At 32.1% G+C, this 20,011-nt stretch overlaps 1 protein-coding gene across 3 annotated transcripts; it reads right to left on the bottom strand.

The window, feature by feature from the left end:
* Window positions 1-1,775: 1,775 nt before the first annotated feature.
* LOC130649586 (protein FAM227A-like) lies at window positions 1,776-14,104 on the bottom strand. Of its 3 annotated transcripts, none has more exons than XM_057455892.1 (17): window positions 13,581-14,104; window positions 10,776-10,940; window positions 10,195-10,248; window positions 10,057-10,112; window positions 9,773-9,796; window positions 8,950-9,102; window positions 8,745-8,807; window positions 7,836-7,871; window positions 6,719-6,823; window positions 6,066-6,192; window positions 5,867-5,968; window positions 5,336-5,547; window positions 4,825-4,982; window positions 3,809-3,886; window positions 3,491-3,565; window positions 2,565-2,634; window positions 1,776-2,418 (listed from the first exon to the last, which is right to left on the bottom strand). In XM_057455892.1, the coding sequence occupies exons 1-17, from the start codon at window positions 13,750-13,752 to the stop codon at window positions 2,332-2,334; spliced, it is 1,737 nt and encodes a 578-aa protein (XP_057311875.1). In that variant the 5' UTR covers window positions 13,753-14,104; the 3' UTR covers window positions 1,776-2,331. The 3 variants fall into 3 exon arrangements, with proteins under 3 accessions (XP_057311875.1, XP_057311877.1, XP_057311876.1); XM_057455894.1 differs by having other exon boundaries at window positions 1,777-2,418; window positions 10,776-10,856; window positions 13,660-14,104; XM_057455893.1 differs by having other exon boundaries at window positions 1,778-2,418; window positions 13,660-14,104.
* Window positions 14,105-20,011: the final 5,907 nt, after the last annotated feature.

Here is a 20,011-nt window from a genome sequence, read left to right on the forward strand (position 1 = left end):
ATGAGCGTGTTTCTTCTTACTGATTTCCGCCAGCCAAGGCGGAATCTTTAAAATTGCCTGAGGAGGTAGATAGAGAGATAGATAGAGACAGCGCAGCTAGGCTGTACGCCCGACACTTATTCAAGCTAAGGCCTAAATCCTCGTTTTAACAGATTTTTTCTGAGAACGAGGCTAAAATGAGTTTTAAGCCAATAAGAATCCTAACAGTGCAACAAATTGTTTTATTATCCAATGAACAACACTTTATTTTAAAGTTTATATGCTATCGAAAGTTAGTTCGTGCAGTGTAGCATAATGAAGATCGTCTTATGATGCGCCATCTTTAATGTTATTAAAGTTTTCCTTTAATAATTACGTACGTAGGGATAGTGTTCTCAAGGGAATGCCTTGGTAAGTTATTTCATCATTGTTGTCATTATCATGCTCAGAAGAAGTATCTCCTGGTATATTATCCTCGTCATCAACAAGACGGTATTTGTCAGCATGGACAGACAGGGAATCGTCAGATGGAGGCAGTGATCTCCTCCTTTGTCCACGCAGTAAAGGAGAGAACTCTTTTCTTGTTGCACTGAGTACATCTTTAATTGCTTGTCTCATATCGTTGTCATATGGATTCTAGCCAGGGTGCCGGAACCGAGCGGGGAAAATAATTAATTATTTCTGCTAAATATAGCTTTAGGCTATGTGCTTGCAAAATTGTACAGAAGGAAATAGCGCAATTATTCATGAATTTTAATTTAAAGAGGAAATGTTGAGATTGAATATTTTTGGTGAGAGATAATGTATTATAGATTTAAAATCGTGACAAGTATATTTATAAAAGAAAAAAAAAGACAATGTCAAAAAAAATTTGCTATCACCTTAAAAATATTTTCCAAGTTGTTTTTCAGAGTATTTGGTTTTTATTGTTCATCAATTTTCAGGTTTATTATTTTTCTTTTAAAATTGTTCTTATAGAGAAATGAAGTTTATGTAAGTTAAGTTAGCTACGATTACAGTTTCAATAATAATGAAAAATTGAAATTAAAATTTTAGAATATTTAATGATTTTGTTCCTCCATATTACTCAGTGCTCTTCAAAGTTCAGTACTTTTTCAGTTTATTGCTAATAACGGAAATCTTTAAGCCGCAGGGCTTCTTGTATACGTTTGCAAATAGTTATGTCAATAAATTATGTCAATAAATAAATTTGTAACGCAACCTATTTGCATAGATGGCAGCTGCTTAATGACTGTCTTGCACATTAAAACTTCAAATATTTTTCGTTAGATCTTCTCAATAAAATATTTTAGTTTTGCTAATATAGCAAAAAAAATGATTCATAGCTTTTTTCTGAAATAATTGCGCTTGAGTCAAAAAAGATGGGAATTATGTGTCGCCCATCCGCTGCAGAAGTACTGGAGTGCTCGTTCGCTTTAATCGTGAAGAAATCTTTAACTTTTCGTTGTAGTTGTACTCGCATGCTAAAAGTTTTGTTTTAATGTGGAAAATTCAGATGTCTTCTTATTAACTTTGCTAAAACCATTTCGACAGGAGGTTTTTACTCATCAAAATCAAGGCTAAAGACATCATCAAGGCTAAAGGCATCATCAAGGCTAAAGGCATCATCAGGCTCAAGGAACACAAAATGTTCAAAACCAGAAATGTGATACATCTAAACGCAAAAAGCTGATTAATCATTTTTCGGAGATTTCGCATAAATTACTATTGCAGTTTTTTGCAAAATTTTATATCCGCAAGGTTAATTAAAAGTTTTTTCAAAAAATTTAAAGCTTTTCCAGTTTTATCTCATGCATGTTTTGCCAAGATATAATTTTTAATCACCAACCGCTCATTTCCAGGAATTTTTAACGTGAAAAAAGCCTAAAATGAGGAGACGCTGGGAGAAGAGCGGCATGACACGTAGCGATCGTGGTCGGGCTTCGTAACTCGCTGTTATGTGTGTTATAATATCTGTGTGTGTATGAAGCAGTGTAGCAACGTCTCTCGGCTCCATCAAAAAAAGCTAGTCTTTTATAACTGCTAGCTTGAGATCAGTGACGTCAAGTGACAAAATGAATTTGAAAACAGGTTGGTTACACATTTGACTAAGAAAGTTTAAAACATTAAGATAATAAATAATATAGAAATATATATTTAAAATATTTAAAATAACAATAATGTATAAACCAGTATAAACAGTTAAGCAAAGCAATTCGAAAAAAATTGCCAATCTTTTTAACAGAATTGAGTAACGGGCCACCAATAAATCATTTGTAACTCCGAGTAGAAGATAATGAAAGAAAATCCTGACCCTGCAGGAGAAAAATCAAGCACATGTATTTTAAAATTTCACTTGTGATCTTCTTCTTCTAATGCTCGACCAACTAAACTTCGAAGCTTCGCACAACGAATATCAGCGTCTTCTGGTTCCTCTTTCTGTTCAGAATAGAACGTAAGATAAAAATGACATTAACAACAACAATAACAACAACAACAGCAATAAGAACAACAACAACAACAACAACAACAACAACAACAACAACAACTACAACAGCAACAATAACAACAACAACAACACTTACGCCTGGCAGTCGCAACAGGTCACTTATCTTTTTTACCTCTTGAGGATTAGACAACAACTTTCCTGAGCACCTTCAACAAAATACAAACAATAAATGTGAGTTCAAATAGTTCAATCAGTTGAAAAGTTTACCTACTTGACAGTAAATTAATTAACCCTCTTTAAAAACTATAAGAAAGTTTAAAGGGTAGCGCATTCTTTTTAATCACGGAATGATTAACACTGAGAATTTTAAACAACTGTTAAACTTTTACTTTCAGTTACGGAGGTAGAAATAGATCTCTATTTCTACCTCCATGTTCCAACAAATACAAAAGGGATTTAAATAGAAATCCAAGTTCTGGATAGTTTCGAAGGTTAAATTACAAAGCAACAATATCATATGGTTCTCTGCTCTACTATATTAAGATAAAATTTCGCCCCTGACTTTTTTGACGAAATCTAAAAATTTAGGGGGGAGGGGGATCAGATTTTTGTTTTTTGTGGAATTCGTTGATAGCACCCCTTCGACAATTTTTGCGATATTTTTTTACCATTATTTTATTCCTACCTTAAATTACATGACATGACATGACATAGATTATCGCGAATGAAAAATCTTGGCGTGCATTTTTCGACAAGAACTATTGTGAATCGGGCTGGTTCGAGTTCAACATGATTTAAAAATTTCCACGGGATTAAATTTTGCGGGTGGCTTTAATATCCGCGAAATTGCGAAATTCAATACTGGTAAAATCTTAAACTTTTCACATAATATTTATTTGTGTTTCTTCATCAGAGAATAAATATCGGTATTAGGTATAACTACACATTCTTGGTACATTATTCAGATATAGATATTTAGATATGACAAACATAAAATTACCTATTCTTGGAGAGGTGATGTTTTAAGTTGCCTAGTAAACTGAAAAACAAACATCAAGTTACCTTGTAAACTGTAAATTTTTCATTTTCTGTTTTTGTATACACTTAAGGCGTTCATTGGCGTGAGCTTGCGAAGCACTAAACATAAAAACGTGGTCACGACACAATATCGAAAAGAGAAGAAAAGGAACTCGCAGTCAGTGACGGAAGACACGTGATACATTTGACTGCTGATGTAAATACTACAATTGTAACATAAAGCAGATCAAACACACTCAGAAAAATTAGAATGCTTAAAAAGAAGAGATAAATTAGGTACAGTTCACAGAGAAACAAAATATCGTTGTGATTATAATAAAATATTAAAGAATCAACTCTTACTTTTCATATTTCGTTTGTGAATCGTTCAATGAGTCCTTTGTGCATTGAATCACTTCATCGTACGTTTTTGCAGATAATATACACAATTAACAGTTAAGGGTAAAATAATGTAAATAAAATGTTTTATTTTGCTAAAAGTTAGACCGAAAGACCTATAAAATTTGTTTAAATATTTATAATTTAGGTTTTATTAACTTGCGGTAATTTCCCTAGTAAGTATTTTAGTTTTTACCGGTTAGTTGGCAACTAGATCCCTGCGATAGTCTTCCACTAACGTAAATTACAACCGACCAACTATATTTTCATACTAAGGAGCTTCTGCTCTATAAGTGAACATTAGATTAGAACTTATCAATCTTTCAAAACTTTACTTCCAAGATTACCCATGAAAAATTATTACTGGTAACATTTTCATAACCCTGAGATTGTGAAAATGTGACCGGTCTTAATTAGGGTGACAATATCTCTAGATCATTATACGATGTAAAAGATAAGTATATAAGGAATTTTGAAGCAAAGAAAAAAAATCTGAACTTAAAAATACACCCCTACTCCGAGTTTTGATAAGTCCCCTCAGCAAATAGATTCTTTTCACCAAAACAACGTGGTCAAACTGATCTTATTCAGATCTTCATCGTTCTGTCTATTTTTTGAAAAAAAGCTCCATTCAAAAAATATGACATTTTTATTTCACGTTTATTAAAGATTACTGTTTTTTACTACTTAATTTACTACGTAATTTACTTTTGTATTTTTATAGATTATTAGCGTTTATAGATTGGCGTATTTTATGTCGTTTTCATATATCATGTTATTTTCATCACTGTTTTGTACCGAATATGGGATATGCGATGTGATACAACATTGAAATATTAGGATCTGTTGGGACATATTGACCGCGAAAATTAACAAAAAAAAAAAAATTTTTTTTTTATAATAATAGCATCAACTTTTATTTAGGCATCCTAACACCACTGACATAACGGTTGGTTAAATTTCTAGGTAAAAAAGTATACGAGGGCAATGATGAAATTTCAGTTCGTTGCACCAGCACTGATGTGCCTGCATCTGGAAGTAAATTATGAGACTCTAAAAAATGTGCAACCAATGGACTGCGGCCATGTAGATCGAACGCTACCTTGGCAAATGTTGGACTTTCCTCAGCTGCACAGGACTAAAAAGGAAAACAGGGATACGAACGAATGAAGAAACAATATGAACAACAACAAGACGAGCAACAGCAAGAACAACAAAAATAAACAAACCAAAAAACAATTAAGCAAACAAACTAAAAACAAATAAACTGCAACAAGTACCCATATTGGCAGAAGGTAATATTTGAGTTCAGAAAAAGTTCATAAATTCTGCGCAAGATTTTGATATTTTTGGATAACAAAGCAGACTATTGCAATGACGACATCAACGATGGAAACGAATTCGAAAACAAAGCAAAACGTAAAACAGGAGCAGTTAAGAAGTAACTTTAAATTTTTTTTAAGAGAAATATAAGAATTTATATTATTTTACCTGTTTCTTCTTCTTAGCTTCGACAATTCCAAGTACCGATGAAATCTGCTTTAACATTTGCTCCATTGACTCGTCTTGCTTGACTTCAGATGTCTTTGATTGATTGGAAAATGGATCAAAATTGTTTTTTGAAAATGGTTCCAGACTGCTCAATTTGCGAGCAGAATGTCGTTCGTTTTTTCGTTTTTCCTCGGTCTGTTTAAATTCAAAGTCTAACCAAAAAAGAATGAACAATCAACAGATGAAAGTATTACGATATTAAAAAATGGGCTTGTCGTTACACATTTATTTGTTGGTGTCAAAATTTCCCTTACTTTCTTCAACAACCTATTTTCATAGAAGATATATGCGATAAAGGTCTGTTGTGAAAATATCTCTTTTTTACATCGTAAAATTTAGTGGCTTTTTATTAGCTTTGTAGCTTAAAAACCTAAGAAGTCTTAAGGTCATAACCGAAAGAAGATATATAAATAAAAATAAATAATTAAAGAAGTAAAAACAAAACAAAATATGAAAGTTAAAGGAAATTACCTTTCCCAGCATCGTCTTTTATTTTCTCTCCTTTTCTTAATCCTGCTGGTTCAAGGTCTGTAAAATTCCAATTTTTCCAGCTTCTTAGAGCAGGTTTAGTGCCTTAAAAACAATAAGACATCATGACATTATGTCATTAAGTTTTTATTCTAAAGCTAAGGAGAGCATACAAGAGTGTAATAATATCAGGACCACCGACCCATCATCCACATGGTTATAACTCCCAGCAAATCGTCTCTAAAACAGCCGTTGAATTGTCGGTAGGAAGCAGGAAAAGCGTAACAAAACGTGGAATATATTGCCTGCGACATCAAATTTGCATAATCCTAAGAAAGATCATAAAGTCATGTGGATGAGTTATATGGATGCAAAATTAAAGGCTTTAAATATATTTTGTAAAATCGTATATATCGCTAGAAATTGCAAGATCTATGCAGGAAATATTCAAATAAATTATACAGAGTGGTTTTATTTTTTACAAAGTCACGAAAAAATCTAGCTTGTTTGTGAACCCTTGGAAAAAATTTGATGAATTAAATCAAAGAAACTCGGATCTAAGTCCTGTCTAAGGACTGTTGTAAGTCAAGTTTAAAAAATCACAAATTCGTGTACAGAAGTGTGTCGTTACCTACTTGTCGGAAAGACGTTTAAGTTCTGTTTATCCATCCTCAAATACATTGTTCGAGAATGTAGTGACGAAATGTTTCACAGATATCAGAAATTAAATATTTAAAAAACCTTAATGGAATTAATGAAAGTTAAGTCCACAGAGAGAAACAGCAATGCAAACGATAAAGGAGATTTGCACAATGTGACTGCAAATGAAGCATCTCTTTACAAGTTACTACATACCTTAAATAACATTTCCTGATATTTTCGTCCTGTCCATGTTACTAATAAATTTGTATAATTTCTTGCGATGCGAGCAAACAAGTCAGATTGTGATGTCATTGTTGGCTAAAGCAATGGTAGAATGGTAGCTGTTAAAATACTTATAAACAGAGATTAATAACTGTGGTCACATGCATGCATATATAATACTACCTGTACGCTAACTAACCTTGTTTATTGTTAATAAGGCAAATACCATATTACATACACTTTCTTGTTTATAAGCATAGTGTTTTTTTAATCAAGCTTAATATACTTATTTTTCTTCTCATTTTATGGTTATAGTATGTATTATTCGCTGATCTCAAATTTCTTTAATTTCGTTCATCTATGCTATAATTTTTGGGACGTTTTTTTTACATGCAACTTTCATTTATTTCCTTCTTTACTTTTAGATTTACTTCTTTCATTTTCTTTTACAGTCGTATATTACCAGATTTCTTGTTTAAAAAATACATTTACATTTTCTATATATTTTTTCCTTTTAATTTCAGTAAATATAGTTTTGCTTGATAAGATTATAATTTCTACCAAAACTATTTTCATTTTATCCACCTTTAACACAATGTGGAATCAAAGCCCAAATATTTTATACACTTTACGCTTTAAAAAAAAGGGTGTAGTTATCTTGTCAAGATTATTACTTTAATCATAAACTGATCAAGTTTGAGAATTTATAGAAAAAAGAGCAGGTTTTTCCTGCAAGAGATCTGTCCAATGTCGACAGGCGTAAAGATTTGTCGCTACAAAGAGATCATGCTAATTTCGGTATGCATAACGTCTTTGATAGCCGAGATAAAAGGCGTAACACACAAGAAAGACCACAAATTCTGAATGAATGAAAAAAGGGATGAAAGTTGATCTTGTGAAGATATATGTTATACGTGTTTGGCATTAGTAGCCTCAGAGAACTCACATGGCTAGGGAACATTTAAACCTCGATCGCCCTTTTTCCAATCTGAGTTGCAACTTAAAACATTTTTAAAGTAAAACATGACCGTTAAATCGAGGTTTGTGAGATACCTTGGTATACTTTTCCATGGTAAAGTGTAACATACAAAAACAAATAGAATCATACCTGATATTTATGACAAAAATACCACCAAAAAGAATCCTTAAAAATAAAGAAAAGTTCACAAGTTACGTTACTGTTACATTTTTAACTAATGTTTTCATACTTATTAACCACAAGAGTTTAGTCACTGCACTATGAAGCAGAACCAGATTCGCTTCAAGTCTCTGTAGACGTATAGTTTCATACTCACAGAAACCATTTTTTTAACATACTGTGAAATAAATGGATAAATAAAACTAATTAAACAATGTAAAGAAACTTAAAAATTGGAAAGTTTAAACCTCCTTCATGAAGTTTCCATTACACGTGGTGACCGAAGAAACTGAAGAGTTTCTCATAAGTTTTTTTTTTACCAGAGTAGACGTATTTGTTATGCAAACGGTTCCACTTTACCTGGTGACTAAATAGCCCAAGATTAAACAAAAAATAGATTGAAGAAAACAAGTTTTATTTCTAATTTTGCAACTTTACAGGAGATTTTTCCAGACAGAATATTCCATTTCCAACTATTTATATTTTATACATAAACTTTGCCGCACATAGTATATTGGTCTCGTCTGCGACACCGCGAAATGAATTCGGTTTACTGCCAGGCAGTATGTTAGCGATACACACAGTAACTCTACCTCAATTTTAATTTCACTTTGTGAACAAATTAATGACCTTTTCGAGTTACACATTTCAACATGTGCACCGTAAAGAAAATATATCTTGGTGTGTATTACGGAAACTAGCTGTAAAATTTGAAAACACAAAAATTGTTTTTACTAAATAATTTATTAAAGTGTTGGTAATTAAAAAAAATGGCAGGTAAAAGGCTAACATTGAATAAGAGGAGTTTAATTTTAATTTAAGATGCGATCAACGAGTTTTTGAAAAGTAAAAGTAAAACTAAATTGCATTTCGACCTACCTGCAGAATAGCTTGTGAGCTGTTTGATTGAACAAAATCTTTGAAAGCATTTTTTAATGCAGGCTAATATGAAAGAATGTACCAAAGAATAAATAAGATATGTTGACAAAAAAAATATTCATATAATTAGATCTGCATGTATTTATACTCCTAAAATCGAGTAGTTCTAGTGAAGTTCAAAAGTACAATAAAAACAATAGATTACCTTTTTCTTTAACACACGCTGAGCATCCAAAAGAATGTTTAAAATAGACCGTGCTTTAAGAGGATATGGCAATGGAGTGCAAGTGACTTCATCATAACCAGGAAACGAATACAACTCAACCAAAACAGGTCTTTTGCCCACGCTACGATCAGCCTGAAATAATATATATAAATAAATATAATTTAGAACAAAAAAATAATAATATATTTTGTTGTTATCTCGCTTCTGTTAAAACCTTTTCATATCTGTAAATTGGAACATGTTTGCTTCGAATGCCAGCTATGGCAGTCAGTCAAAATAAACGTGATGAAAGCTAGTCATAGTTACAGATGATTTGGTGACAGTGCAATAATTCACGAATGATCATTTGAAGATAAATATTTACTTGATAATGTGATGAATTAAATTGATTAATAAAATAGCATTTCATTAAACAATGAGAAAGTTAATAACCAGAAATCACACGTGCAATAAAAACAGCTTTTCATTAAATGTTGAAAGGAAAGGTGGAAATATAATGTCATATTCAAAAAGGGTTAAAAAGTCTTTTAATTGATATCGGAAGAAAAAACGATATTGAAAGCAATGTTCCCTCCTTCTCAAAAAACACGACTGCAAAACATGCATCCAGCAACTTTCTTCGACTGAAAAATATCGTGTAGACATTATTAAGTTTCTTAAAGTGAAAAAAAATGTTGTTCCTAATAAAGAAAAAAATTACTATTTTCCAAACTATTTTCTCTCTGCTAATTCAGTATATCTTTACTCTACATTCTTATTAAACACATCAACTAAATACATGAAAAAAGCAACACTTCAATACCTCATCTGAACTGAACCGAAGCTTCTAAAAAACAAAAATACATACGTAAGTTACTTCTGTTAACAGTAACTTTGATGCAATTTGATAAACAACGGAGGAGGACAACAGGGTAAGAAAGTGTGAAGACTTAATAGGTCCTTGGGCAAAGCCCAGAGGTACACCAAGAAACTTTAGCAGAAGGCATTAAGCACATATCTGATGCAGAAAATTTTTAGTTCAGAATTAACACAGTCTGGATTACATTCAGCTAGACAGATTCACCTATAAACTTAAATCTACGTTACTTTTTTAGTATGGAAATTACCACGCTGATTCACAGTTGAGCTAGATGAACCTAAAACTAAAATTATTAGAAAGTTAAGAAAGAAAATTTTATAATGATGATTTTGATTATGTTCTTTCAGTGTCACTGTGTCACTTACTTTTGTGTGTTGAGTATACTCCAGAGAACTTTTGAACAGCTTTGCGATCACTTTCTAAATTGTAATTAAATGATAAAAAGATTAATGGTTGAACATGTTAAACCTGTTTGGTATGGGTTTTCTTGGACCTTGGTTAGAACTTATGACATGTAACTTTATCATTTTCATACTGAATTTTTGGTGTCATGTCATTAACAATTTTGAAATCGGGAAAAATACCATTATACACCTTATCTAAATTGCATTTGAGAGCTTTCATGGTGAATGTTTTATTTTAATTTTCTGTTAATGATATAAATGGTTTAAAAACAGACAGAATAGGCTATGTTGACTTCAAAAATTAGTATGGATTGAGATTCTGGGTCTAACCGAAAAACTTAAGATTCCAGACTATTTTTGTGAATATTGACAAGTGAACATTGACAAGTTCAACATATAAGTCTAAAGTGAAAAGGAAGTAAATGATTGCTTTTGGGTAAAGATTTTCGAAACCACTATTCCAAAAAATCTGGGATTACCTATATATAGCAAAAAAAGAAAGACATAAATAATATTTATTTCAGATGCGTGGGTACACTCACCAGAATCCTGGTGCTTTTTTCGCAACTCATTTAATTCATTCTGTGAATCCTCGTCATCTTCATCAATGGCCAAGCTTTGACCTTTATTATAAAAATCACTCATGGATGAATGTAGATTAGATATTCTCTCATTTAATTCATCTATGGTATATATAGCGTGGGAGCCTGAAATAAGATTTTTTATAAGTCTTTATAAGTATTTTCTATAAATCTTCATTATAAATCTATATAATAATATGCCAGTTCTGTCTGTCTGTGACTTTTGCAAAGTGGATAGAATATCTTTACTATTTTCTTTGATAAAGTCTGTAAAACATCGCCTATAAATTTGTTCTGTATATAACTAAACTTTGACGTTAAAGCGATATTGACGTTAAATAAAAGTATATTAAGATTAGTGAAGCCATTGCATTGCACATTTTTAATTTTAGGGCTAAATAACTTGAAAACGGGTGAAAATAACTGACATCATCTCCTACGTGGGTAACTAGGGACTATCTGGGACTAATTTGGGTAAGTTTTTCAAACCTGGGTTACCGAATCAGTTACGGAATGGGCGGGTTAATGACGTCATCAAAAAACCTGTAAACCCTAATATCTCGGCATTTGTTTGTCAAAAGTACACAATCTTATACATTTTCTTGATCAGCGTTTCAAGATCTATACAATGAAGGCAACAGGCATACAAATTTATAAAAAAATTTTTTTGTGTTCTGACAGGTCTCAGCGGACGTCAGCTAAATTTAAATGATGGTTGTTTTTCTCTGTTATCCTGCCTAAGTGGATTTTTCCACGGGTCTTATTGACTATTATTATTATTAATGGTTAGAGTTACCCTACAACTGCAATTTGATCCGAATCTTACAAATAATCTTATGAAATTTTCATGAGATGCAAATTTATCTACAGTGAAAATGTACACTAGTTATTTCTTGTATATTTTGATATAAAATCTCAATTTGGCTTTAAGGATTAATCATATGCGAAAAAAAAATCAATATTATGACAAGACCACTTCTAGCAAACTTATGCAAGAAGGCTTGTTTTACTGATTCAGGACTACCAACATTTAAAGCTCTGATTGTATGAAAATGAGAAGTCAACAAGCTTCAAACATTTACTACACACTTTACATAGACATTAACTGGAATAGAAGGAAAATGAAATAGTGGAAAGACAAGTGAGTTTTCGTCATTGACAATGTTATTGTCATCATTGGCTGTGTGAGTTTTAAACGCAAACTACTCTGCAGCATATCATTGTAGCAAGTTTTAAACAGTTAATTGAAGTTGATAAAAGAATTAAATTAAAACCAGACATGGAATAGGTATCAACAAAAAGTAAATATTCAAAACTTGCTTAAAGGAGGATGAACATCAAAAAGGTTTTTCCCTGAATATGGCGTTGGGAGCAGCTTTGGAGTAAATACGGGGAAATCTTGCTTACCATAAAGAACAAGAATTTTAAACAAACCCACAAAAGCTTTAAGGCAAATGCGAGAATATATAAAAGCTGCAATACAAATAATACACTACACAATAATTTTGCTGACATCAGGAAGGACCCATCAATACACAAAAAAATGTAATTTTTTTTTTACCTGTTGCCTTTATTTTGTAAAACTAGAAATGCTGATCAAGAAAATGTAAAGGATCATGTGCTTTTGACAAAGGGTTGAAGAAATATTAAAGTTTTTTTGAAGACATTATCAACCTGTCTGTTCTAAAACTGGTGGGTCGACTCAACTTCAGGAAGTTGGTCCTATTTTTCCCAGGTGGTCCATAGCTAAACATGCTATGAAAATTAACTGTTTCTAAGTTATTTGGGTTAAAGTTTTAACTGCATTGTAATGGCTTTACTAATTTTAATAAACACATTGATGTCCATCTAAGTTATTAAGGTTGTGCTGTATTATCCAACATTTTTACTTATGCATCAAGGGGAAATAAACATGGCAATTTTGCCTCTACATACAGACACAGTGTATTAGTATAAGCCCGTCATCAAAAATATATTGCGTTTGCGTCCTCCGACAGACTCACTTTTGGTAGTAAAAACCCGAGTCGGTAAGTCGGAAAAAGACCGGCAAAAAATTGCTCAAAATATTTTTCAAAAAGAAATTTTTTTTGCCACAAATAATTATTGTAAAATTGACAAAAACTTGCGAAAAATAATTTTCGCGAAAATTAATTTTGGTGAAAATTAATTCCTCTAGGGCACTCCTGTTGCTACTGACATTTTACAGGGCAGCGAAAAATGGTCTACAAACGATGTCGAGTGGCGCTATACTGTCTTGGCCCTGGGAACGAATTTTGCTTCGATCTGAAAATCCCCGGAAAAAATACGCCTGACAGCCCAACCGACTTATTTTTGCGGGGTCTTCCGGACGCGAACACAACATATTTTTGATGGTGGCCTAATTAGTTTTCTGTATATACAAATACGCCAACATCAACAAATATGTTTCATTAGCATCATTTTTAATTACTTGCGCTGCTGTACATAGCCTCCTCTTTGAGAGGCTTGGAAACGAAATGAAAAGCATGCAAAAAAATAATCCATTTTTGGCTATTTACGAAAAGGCAAATGTGAAAGCCTTTCACATTTGCATGGGCATTTCAGAAAGGCAAATAATGCAATTTGTTAATTCCCAAAGGCAGTATGTGAGTGTGTTTGTGTTACTGTTTGTTTGGCTTATTGTTTTCACAAATTTACCAACTTTTCGCTTTTTAAAGTAAGCGAATATTTTTAACAATAGCTATATTATAAAAAGTTTAGCTAGCTCGGATTTGCTCTAAATTTTACCTCTCTTTATAAAAAAAGCCTTGCGATTAAGAATTGCTTTCAAATGCCTAGGAAACATATATGTATATGCTGTATATACCGATGGCACTAGATGAATTTGCAGCACTCTTAACCAATTTAAATTCTGAATCACTGTTCCCCAAATGTGTTGTAGGTTCTGATTTCTCCTCATGTGTTTGCTCTTCGGAATCCATATTTGTTTTGAAATAATTCCTAGAAGTGGGTATTTAACAGAATGCTATAAAATGGAACAGTCCATAGTTGACTTTGGAGCCATAAATGGTGGAAGGAGAAGCGGTAGGCGCTGGAAACTGTAAACAAACAAGCAAGTTTTGGGAAGGAGAGCAGCCGATGACAGAAAACACTGTTTTTTACAAGTTAGCTATAGTTAGTTAGTTTAACTTAGTATTTGAGGAAAATCTAACTGTACTGTATTTACTTAAAGGGAACTCCCCCACCTCTTTTTATATAGCTATTTTTTTAGTTTTTTTAATTTATCGGAATGTTTAACTATAAATGAAGAGTCCGGCACATGTTATATAGTATAATACATTCTTCAAAATAATAGATAGATAGATAGAAACGAATGTGAGAAAATAAAATGTTGAAAACTAATTCGAGACCAAAAATAGAGAGTTGTTGAAAAAAAGAAAATTAAGAACCACCTTCAAATATTAGGTAAAAAATAATCTAAAATTCGAAATCTTTGATCTTTTGATTAAATTCATTTACAGTTGTCACTTTCCGTATATCTAGTGGCAAATTGTTACAGTACTGGAATCAGGACACCTAACATCGTGGATTGCGTATCATATAATTAATGTCATGAGAAAATAGTGTAATTAAATATGAATAATTTTTTTTTTTTTTTCAAATCATAAATATTTTCGTTGTCGTAAGCTTTTTTCTTGTTTAGATTCTAACTTATTTAGTTGTTCTACGGGCCCACCTGACCCTAACTTTCACGATAAAAAAAATAATAAAAATATCAACCAACAAACATTTTCTTATCCCATCTCGTGAAAAAAAAGATTATGACTGTCGTAACACCCTCCTTTGTTATGATTAATATATGTTTAAAATTACGCTATTTGCTAAGATCTTAGATTCCTTAGTCGATATCATTTAGGAAAAATAATTAATATCATTATCTTTTTCAAGGATATTAGAAAAATAATTAAAACAACGTAAAATACGCATGTCGTAACACCCTCCTCCGTTTTGAAATAAATAAATAATTTTAATGTCACGAAAAACTTTTTTGTTGTTCCGAAGAAAAAAAAATTAATAACTTATCTCACCAAAAAAAATGTTCAGATAAATTTATTCTCTATTGTTTTGAATTAAAGTAGCTGTCAAGGTAAAAAAATAAAAATACTTGCATGCTCAAAAACCTGTTTTCAGAGGGTTGTGCGGCAAAGTTATATTTATGAAGGAAGTTATTCTCCTCCCACTTATAATAATGTCAAAAAAGCTTCAAGTGTTTTTTAAATGTTTTTTCCGCAGTCTTATAAGAAAATCTAAATAAATCTAAGTGCAAGTTTTTTTTACGGAATATAGTTTAGTTACCAATATTTTAAGTCTTTCGCAGCATTAAAGTTAATTAAAAATTATAACGAAGGAGGGCGCTACGACAAGCGTATTCCGCCCTGCTTTTATATCACATTTCCTATATGGTAGACTATTTTAATTGTATGTAATATCTATACATGCAATGATTTATTTTAACTAGTGTAAAATAAATCATTGCATGTATAGACAAAAGATATAGCATTTCTTTCGTGTGCAGAACAATAACTTTCGCATAAGCGTTTAAAAAATCGGAGATACTTTAACAAATAAATTCGTGTGTGAATAAAAGATGTTCATGTGCTATAAGAATAGAGACACAAAGGGTAATTAACTTTTTAAACATTTTTTTATTAAAATAAATTTTGTGTTTTTTATTATTTTAAATAGGAAAATAATAACTTGCTGTATAAATTTCGAAACAGCCTATGTATAACCTGCTGTATATCTTTCAAAACAAAGCAGCTATATTCTGTATAACTTTCGAAACAGCACAAGAATAATTCTTCATGTAGAGCTTTCAAAACAACACAAAAAAACTTGCTGCATAACTTTTGAAAACAAGTTTTTTAACATGCAAGTATTTTTATCTTTTCACCTTGAGTACTAGTTACATTTTTTTAGTGATACAAATTATTATTATTTTTCCTTCGCAACTAAAAAATATAAACTGCGTGCGTTATGCAAGAATACAGAATACACAGAAAACGGTTGTCGTAACACCCTCCTCCTTTGTTATTTTTTTTATTATTATTATTTTGTTGTTGTTCCGACCATACATTCTTATTTTTCCATGAATCGGACATTCGCTAATTTAACATTCGCTAATACAAGCAAACATACATAGAAAAATATGCTTGTCGTAACACCCTCCTCCGTTGTTGTTTTTTTTATTTTTTTGTTGTTCCGACCATTTATACATTCTCGATAATATTATTTTTATTTCGACGACCGACAGACCGTAAACTACTATCTACTTCGTCCATAGAACAAGTAATTAATTTGGAGTCACCTTATTTCTAAGATCCAATATCTAATAAAAATACAAGATGCAAAAGAATTTTTAAATGTAAAAAAACAAAAACAAAGACACAAGATTAGCACATCTATTATTTAATATTTTTAATGTTATTCACGATCCATCACGACAATCGCGATTAATAGTGACGATTGCGATAGCATCGTTATTTGTTATGCATCGCGACTATCGCGAAGCTCCTTCTTAACATTTTTTCTATTGCGATGGTCACGATAGGATCGCGGATCGTTCGTGTCGCGCATAATACACGCTCACGATGTTAGGTGTCCAAATTCCAGTACTGTTTATATTTTCGCTCCCATATAACAAAAACTGCCTCGTGTTACTTTCAATTTGATTTTTGGAATCTTCAGCAAGCAGTTTTGGTTTCTTGTGCATTTGGAGTGAGAATTTACTTTAAAGTATTCTTTCATGTTACTACATGTTTCACCAGCAATGCATTTCTTCACCGTTTTACAAGCATGTCACAAAATATATAACAGTGTGAGTTGATTTGATGTTGGCGTTTTTTCTGTTTTGCACGGCTGTCCAGAGAGTTCAATTTATTTATTTCGGTTCTTGAAAGTTCCACTTTATGATAATGTTAAAAACTACCAGTATAATCATATAGTGTTGTATATTGATGTGACAGTATTATTCTCCATGTTCTTTCTCAGATTTTGTAACAGACGTAAATGAGAGGAAGCTTTTTTTCATGCCTTGTTGAAGTTATCTGATAGAGTTAAAGTTGGATCAATTGTAGAACCAAGATACTTGTAGCACTTCGTTACGCTAATATCAACTGTACCAAATTTAGTATTCGGTTTGTGTCGCATAGATTTTTTCATTTTTTTCCCACTACCAAATAACATCACCTCTGTTTTACCCTTTTTCATGGATCGTTATTTGTGAGATATGTTGATATATTTTTTAGTTCATCATTTGAAGCATTTTCAATATCCTGTACGGACTTGTGTGCAACATACAACATGGTGTCATCAGAAAATTTCACTGTTTTACTCCTACGTAGGGCTGATTTAAAATCGTTGAAGTAAATCAAAAACAACAAGAGTCCTAAAAAGGAACCTTGTGGAACACTGCATGTTATATTTGAAACGTTGGATTTCGAATTTTCTTAAACGACTTGTTGTTTCTGATTGAAAAGGTAGTCGGTGAACTAATTTAACTCATTGTCGTGAATGCCAAAAGATGGTAGCTTTGATAGCAGAATGCTGTGGCCCACTGTGTCGAAGGCTAGACAAATCAATAAAAGTTGCCCCAACTAAATTTCCACGATCAATTTCGGTACGAATGCTGTCAAGGAATACTGTAGCTGCAATGTCAGTTGATCTCTTACGTCGATATCCGAACTGTTGCTCAGAAAGCAAATTATTTTTCTCCAGGTATTCCATCAGTTGTGTATGTAAAGCTCGTTCAAGGATTTTTGAGGCAGTTGGTAGAATTTAAATTGGACAATAGTTGTCAACTTTGGTAGCTGGTCCAGACTTGTGTATTGGCGTGTTTCCATTCTGTGGGTACGTCTGCTGTACTCAGTGACAAGTTGATTATGAAACATATCGGTTGTGATATTTCATTAGCACTATCTTTTATCAAAAGCTGGCGGAAAGTTATCAATACCAGTTGCCTTGTGGCGTTTCAAGTTCTTCAATTCCTTTTCTACAAAAGACTTGGAATTATATTTACAATTAAACCTTTGTGTCGTTATTGGTTTGACTTTGTTTGGTTGGTGCCAAATGAAATCTTTCATGAAAATGTATTTCTTTTGCAACATTTGAAAAGAAACTGCATAGTAAGTTAGATTTTTGAACAGGAATGTCAGCTTTAACACAACCGTCTTCAAGAAAATGTGATCTACAGGACGTTCTGGATTTTCAAGGCATAATGTTTTTTATTGTCTGGCAAAACTGCCTTGGCTTAACTGAATTTTCTTCTAAAAGTTTTTTGTTGGAATTAAACTTAGCCATGTTCACAGCATTTGTGCACTTGTTTCGCAGTTTTTTATATGCGGTCCAGTCACAGGCTTTATTGGTTTTCTGAGCGTTTATGTTTTACACGTTTATCAATTACTGGTGCATGTTTGTTGAAAATGTTTGTAACCTTGTCTTTAAAAAACGACCATGCAGTGTTTACATTTGTACATAGATATAAAGGCTCCCAGTTTATATTACGCAACTCTTCGCACATTTTAACGTGGTCATAATTTAAATAGTTTCTGCATTTTATATTCTTAGGTTTGAATTTCTCAGAGTTTATTTTTCGTCCGTAGCCAACCATATCATGATCTCCTATGCTAGTTGGTATGACGTCATAAGATGGAATGTTTGTTCGATGCGTTGTAAAAATGGTGTCAATTAACGTTCTAGAGTTGTTGGTAATTCTTGTTGCTTTTTTAACAATTTGTTCAAAACCAAAATGAACAAAAACGTCTTTAACTTCTTTATTATCATCTTTCTTAAGATAATTAACATTTACGTCTCCAAGGATTGTAACTTCTTTTAATTCACTAATTACTATATCAAGCATATCGTTTAATAGCGAGCTAAAGTTTGATGGTAGATATTTGGATCCAACCGGGGGTCTGTATAACGATCCTACAAGAAAACTCTTTCCAATTTTCAAAAAAATTTCAAACCAAATACATTCAACTTTCTCGTTTTCTAGGTCTTCTCTACGTACCCACTTTACTCTTTCAGAAATATACATTCCAACGCCACCACAAGTACCCGCACAACGCTCCATGACCTTAAACTACTAAATATATAGCCTAGTTAATTAAGCTTTCTTTTTCGAAGGTAGATAAAATGAGTTTCTCTTAAACAAAGGCTTAGACGCAAACTATTGACTCAACAGAAACCCCAAGTTTAAATTGACCAATGTGACTAATCGCTTTGGAGGCCATTTTAATTTATTAATTTTAGCCTGACCACATCTTAATCAAGTAAAAACTTCATATAGTTAATAATGTTTGCTAGGGTGAGTGAAACCACTCGCTCGAATATTCAAGATGAAAAGAGCTTTCCCTGATATTGACCATGTGAGCAAAGAACAATAGAATGAGCCAATCAAAAAGCGCAGCCAGTTTCTGACCGCAGAAAAAGCCTTTGAGACACAGTGTAATTTTTCCCACCTTAAGTAGATTTCCTGGTGGTAAGAAAGATTATGCTGCATCTCCTGGCTATAACGCGTTAAGAGTGTCTATAAAACTCCTTCTTTTTGTGTTTTTAAAGAGCTTTCTCTACTATGGCATATAGGGTGTAGAGTTCAACTTGCATCATTGGGCCTCACAAAGATTATGCATCTTCCGAATGGTAGGTCAAAAGGAATAAAACTTCAACTTCCTATCACTTTTATCATGGAAATCATGGTCGCTGCTGCAGCCTTAAAAATCTCTGTTGTCATGAAAAAAAATAATAATTACAAGAAAAGTAAAACCATGGCTGCGACGAAGAAGATGGAAATTTATATATAGGAAATATATAGAAAATGTTACCTTCCACAAGCAATATTTCTTTCTCCACTGAAAGATAAATTCCTCAGTTTGTTTAGTTTGTCAATCTTTTTGACAGGTTTAATAAACTTTTCCTCATATTTTGTTTAGAAAATGTTTATATATTCTGTTATTTATATGTATGTCACAAATCTCTTCGAAACAAAGGAACTCACCTGCTTTTTCAACAAAAGAAAAGAAAAAACCTAACAGAAAAAAACTATGAATTAGAACACATCCTTTTTTAAAAAAATATAGGAATAAGGGTTGCATCAAAAATTTGTCCTGTTTTGCTATTTACACAATTTTTTTTTTCACAATCAGTTTAAATCTTCC

Source organism: Hydractinia symbiolongicarpus, chromosome 7 (genome assembly GCF_029227915.1).
Source record: "Hydractinia symbiolongicarpus strain clone_291-10 chromosome 7, HSymV2.1, whole genome shotgun sequence".
In the NCBI taxonomy this organism is placed as follows: domain Eukaryota; kingdom Metazoa; phylum Cnidaria; class Hydrozoa; order Anthoathecata; family Hydractiniidae; genus Hydractinia; species Hydractinia symbiolongicarpus.

Coding starts and splice junctions, on each gene's coding strand:
- LOC130649586 (XM_057455892.1), bottom strand. CDS start 13,752: ATGAGGAGAAATCAGAACCTACAACACATTTGGGGAACAGTGATTCAG. Junction 3,887..4,824: donor GAAATTTCATCATTGCCCTC/GTATACTTTTTT, acceptor TTAATTGTGTAT/ATTATCTGCAAAAACGTACG. Junction 3,566..3,808: donor TCACAAACGAAATATGAAAA/GTAAGAGTTGAT, acceptor TTTTATGTTTAG/TGCTTCGCAAGCTCACGCCA.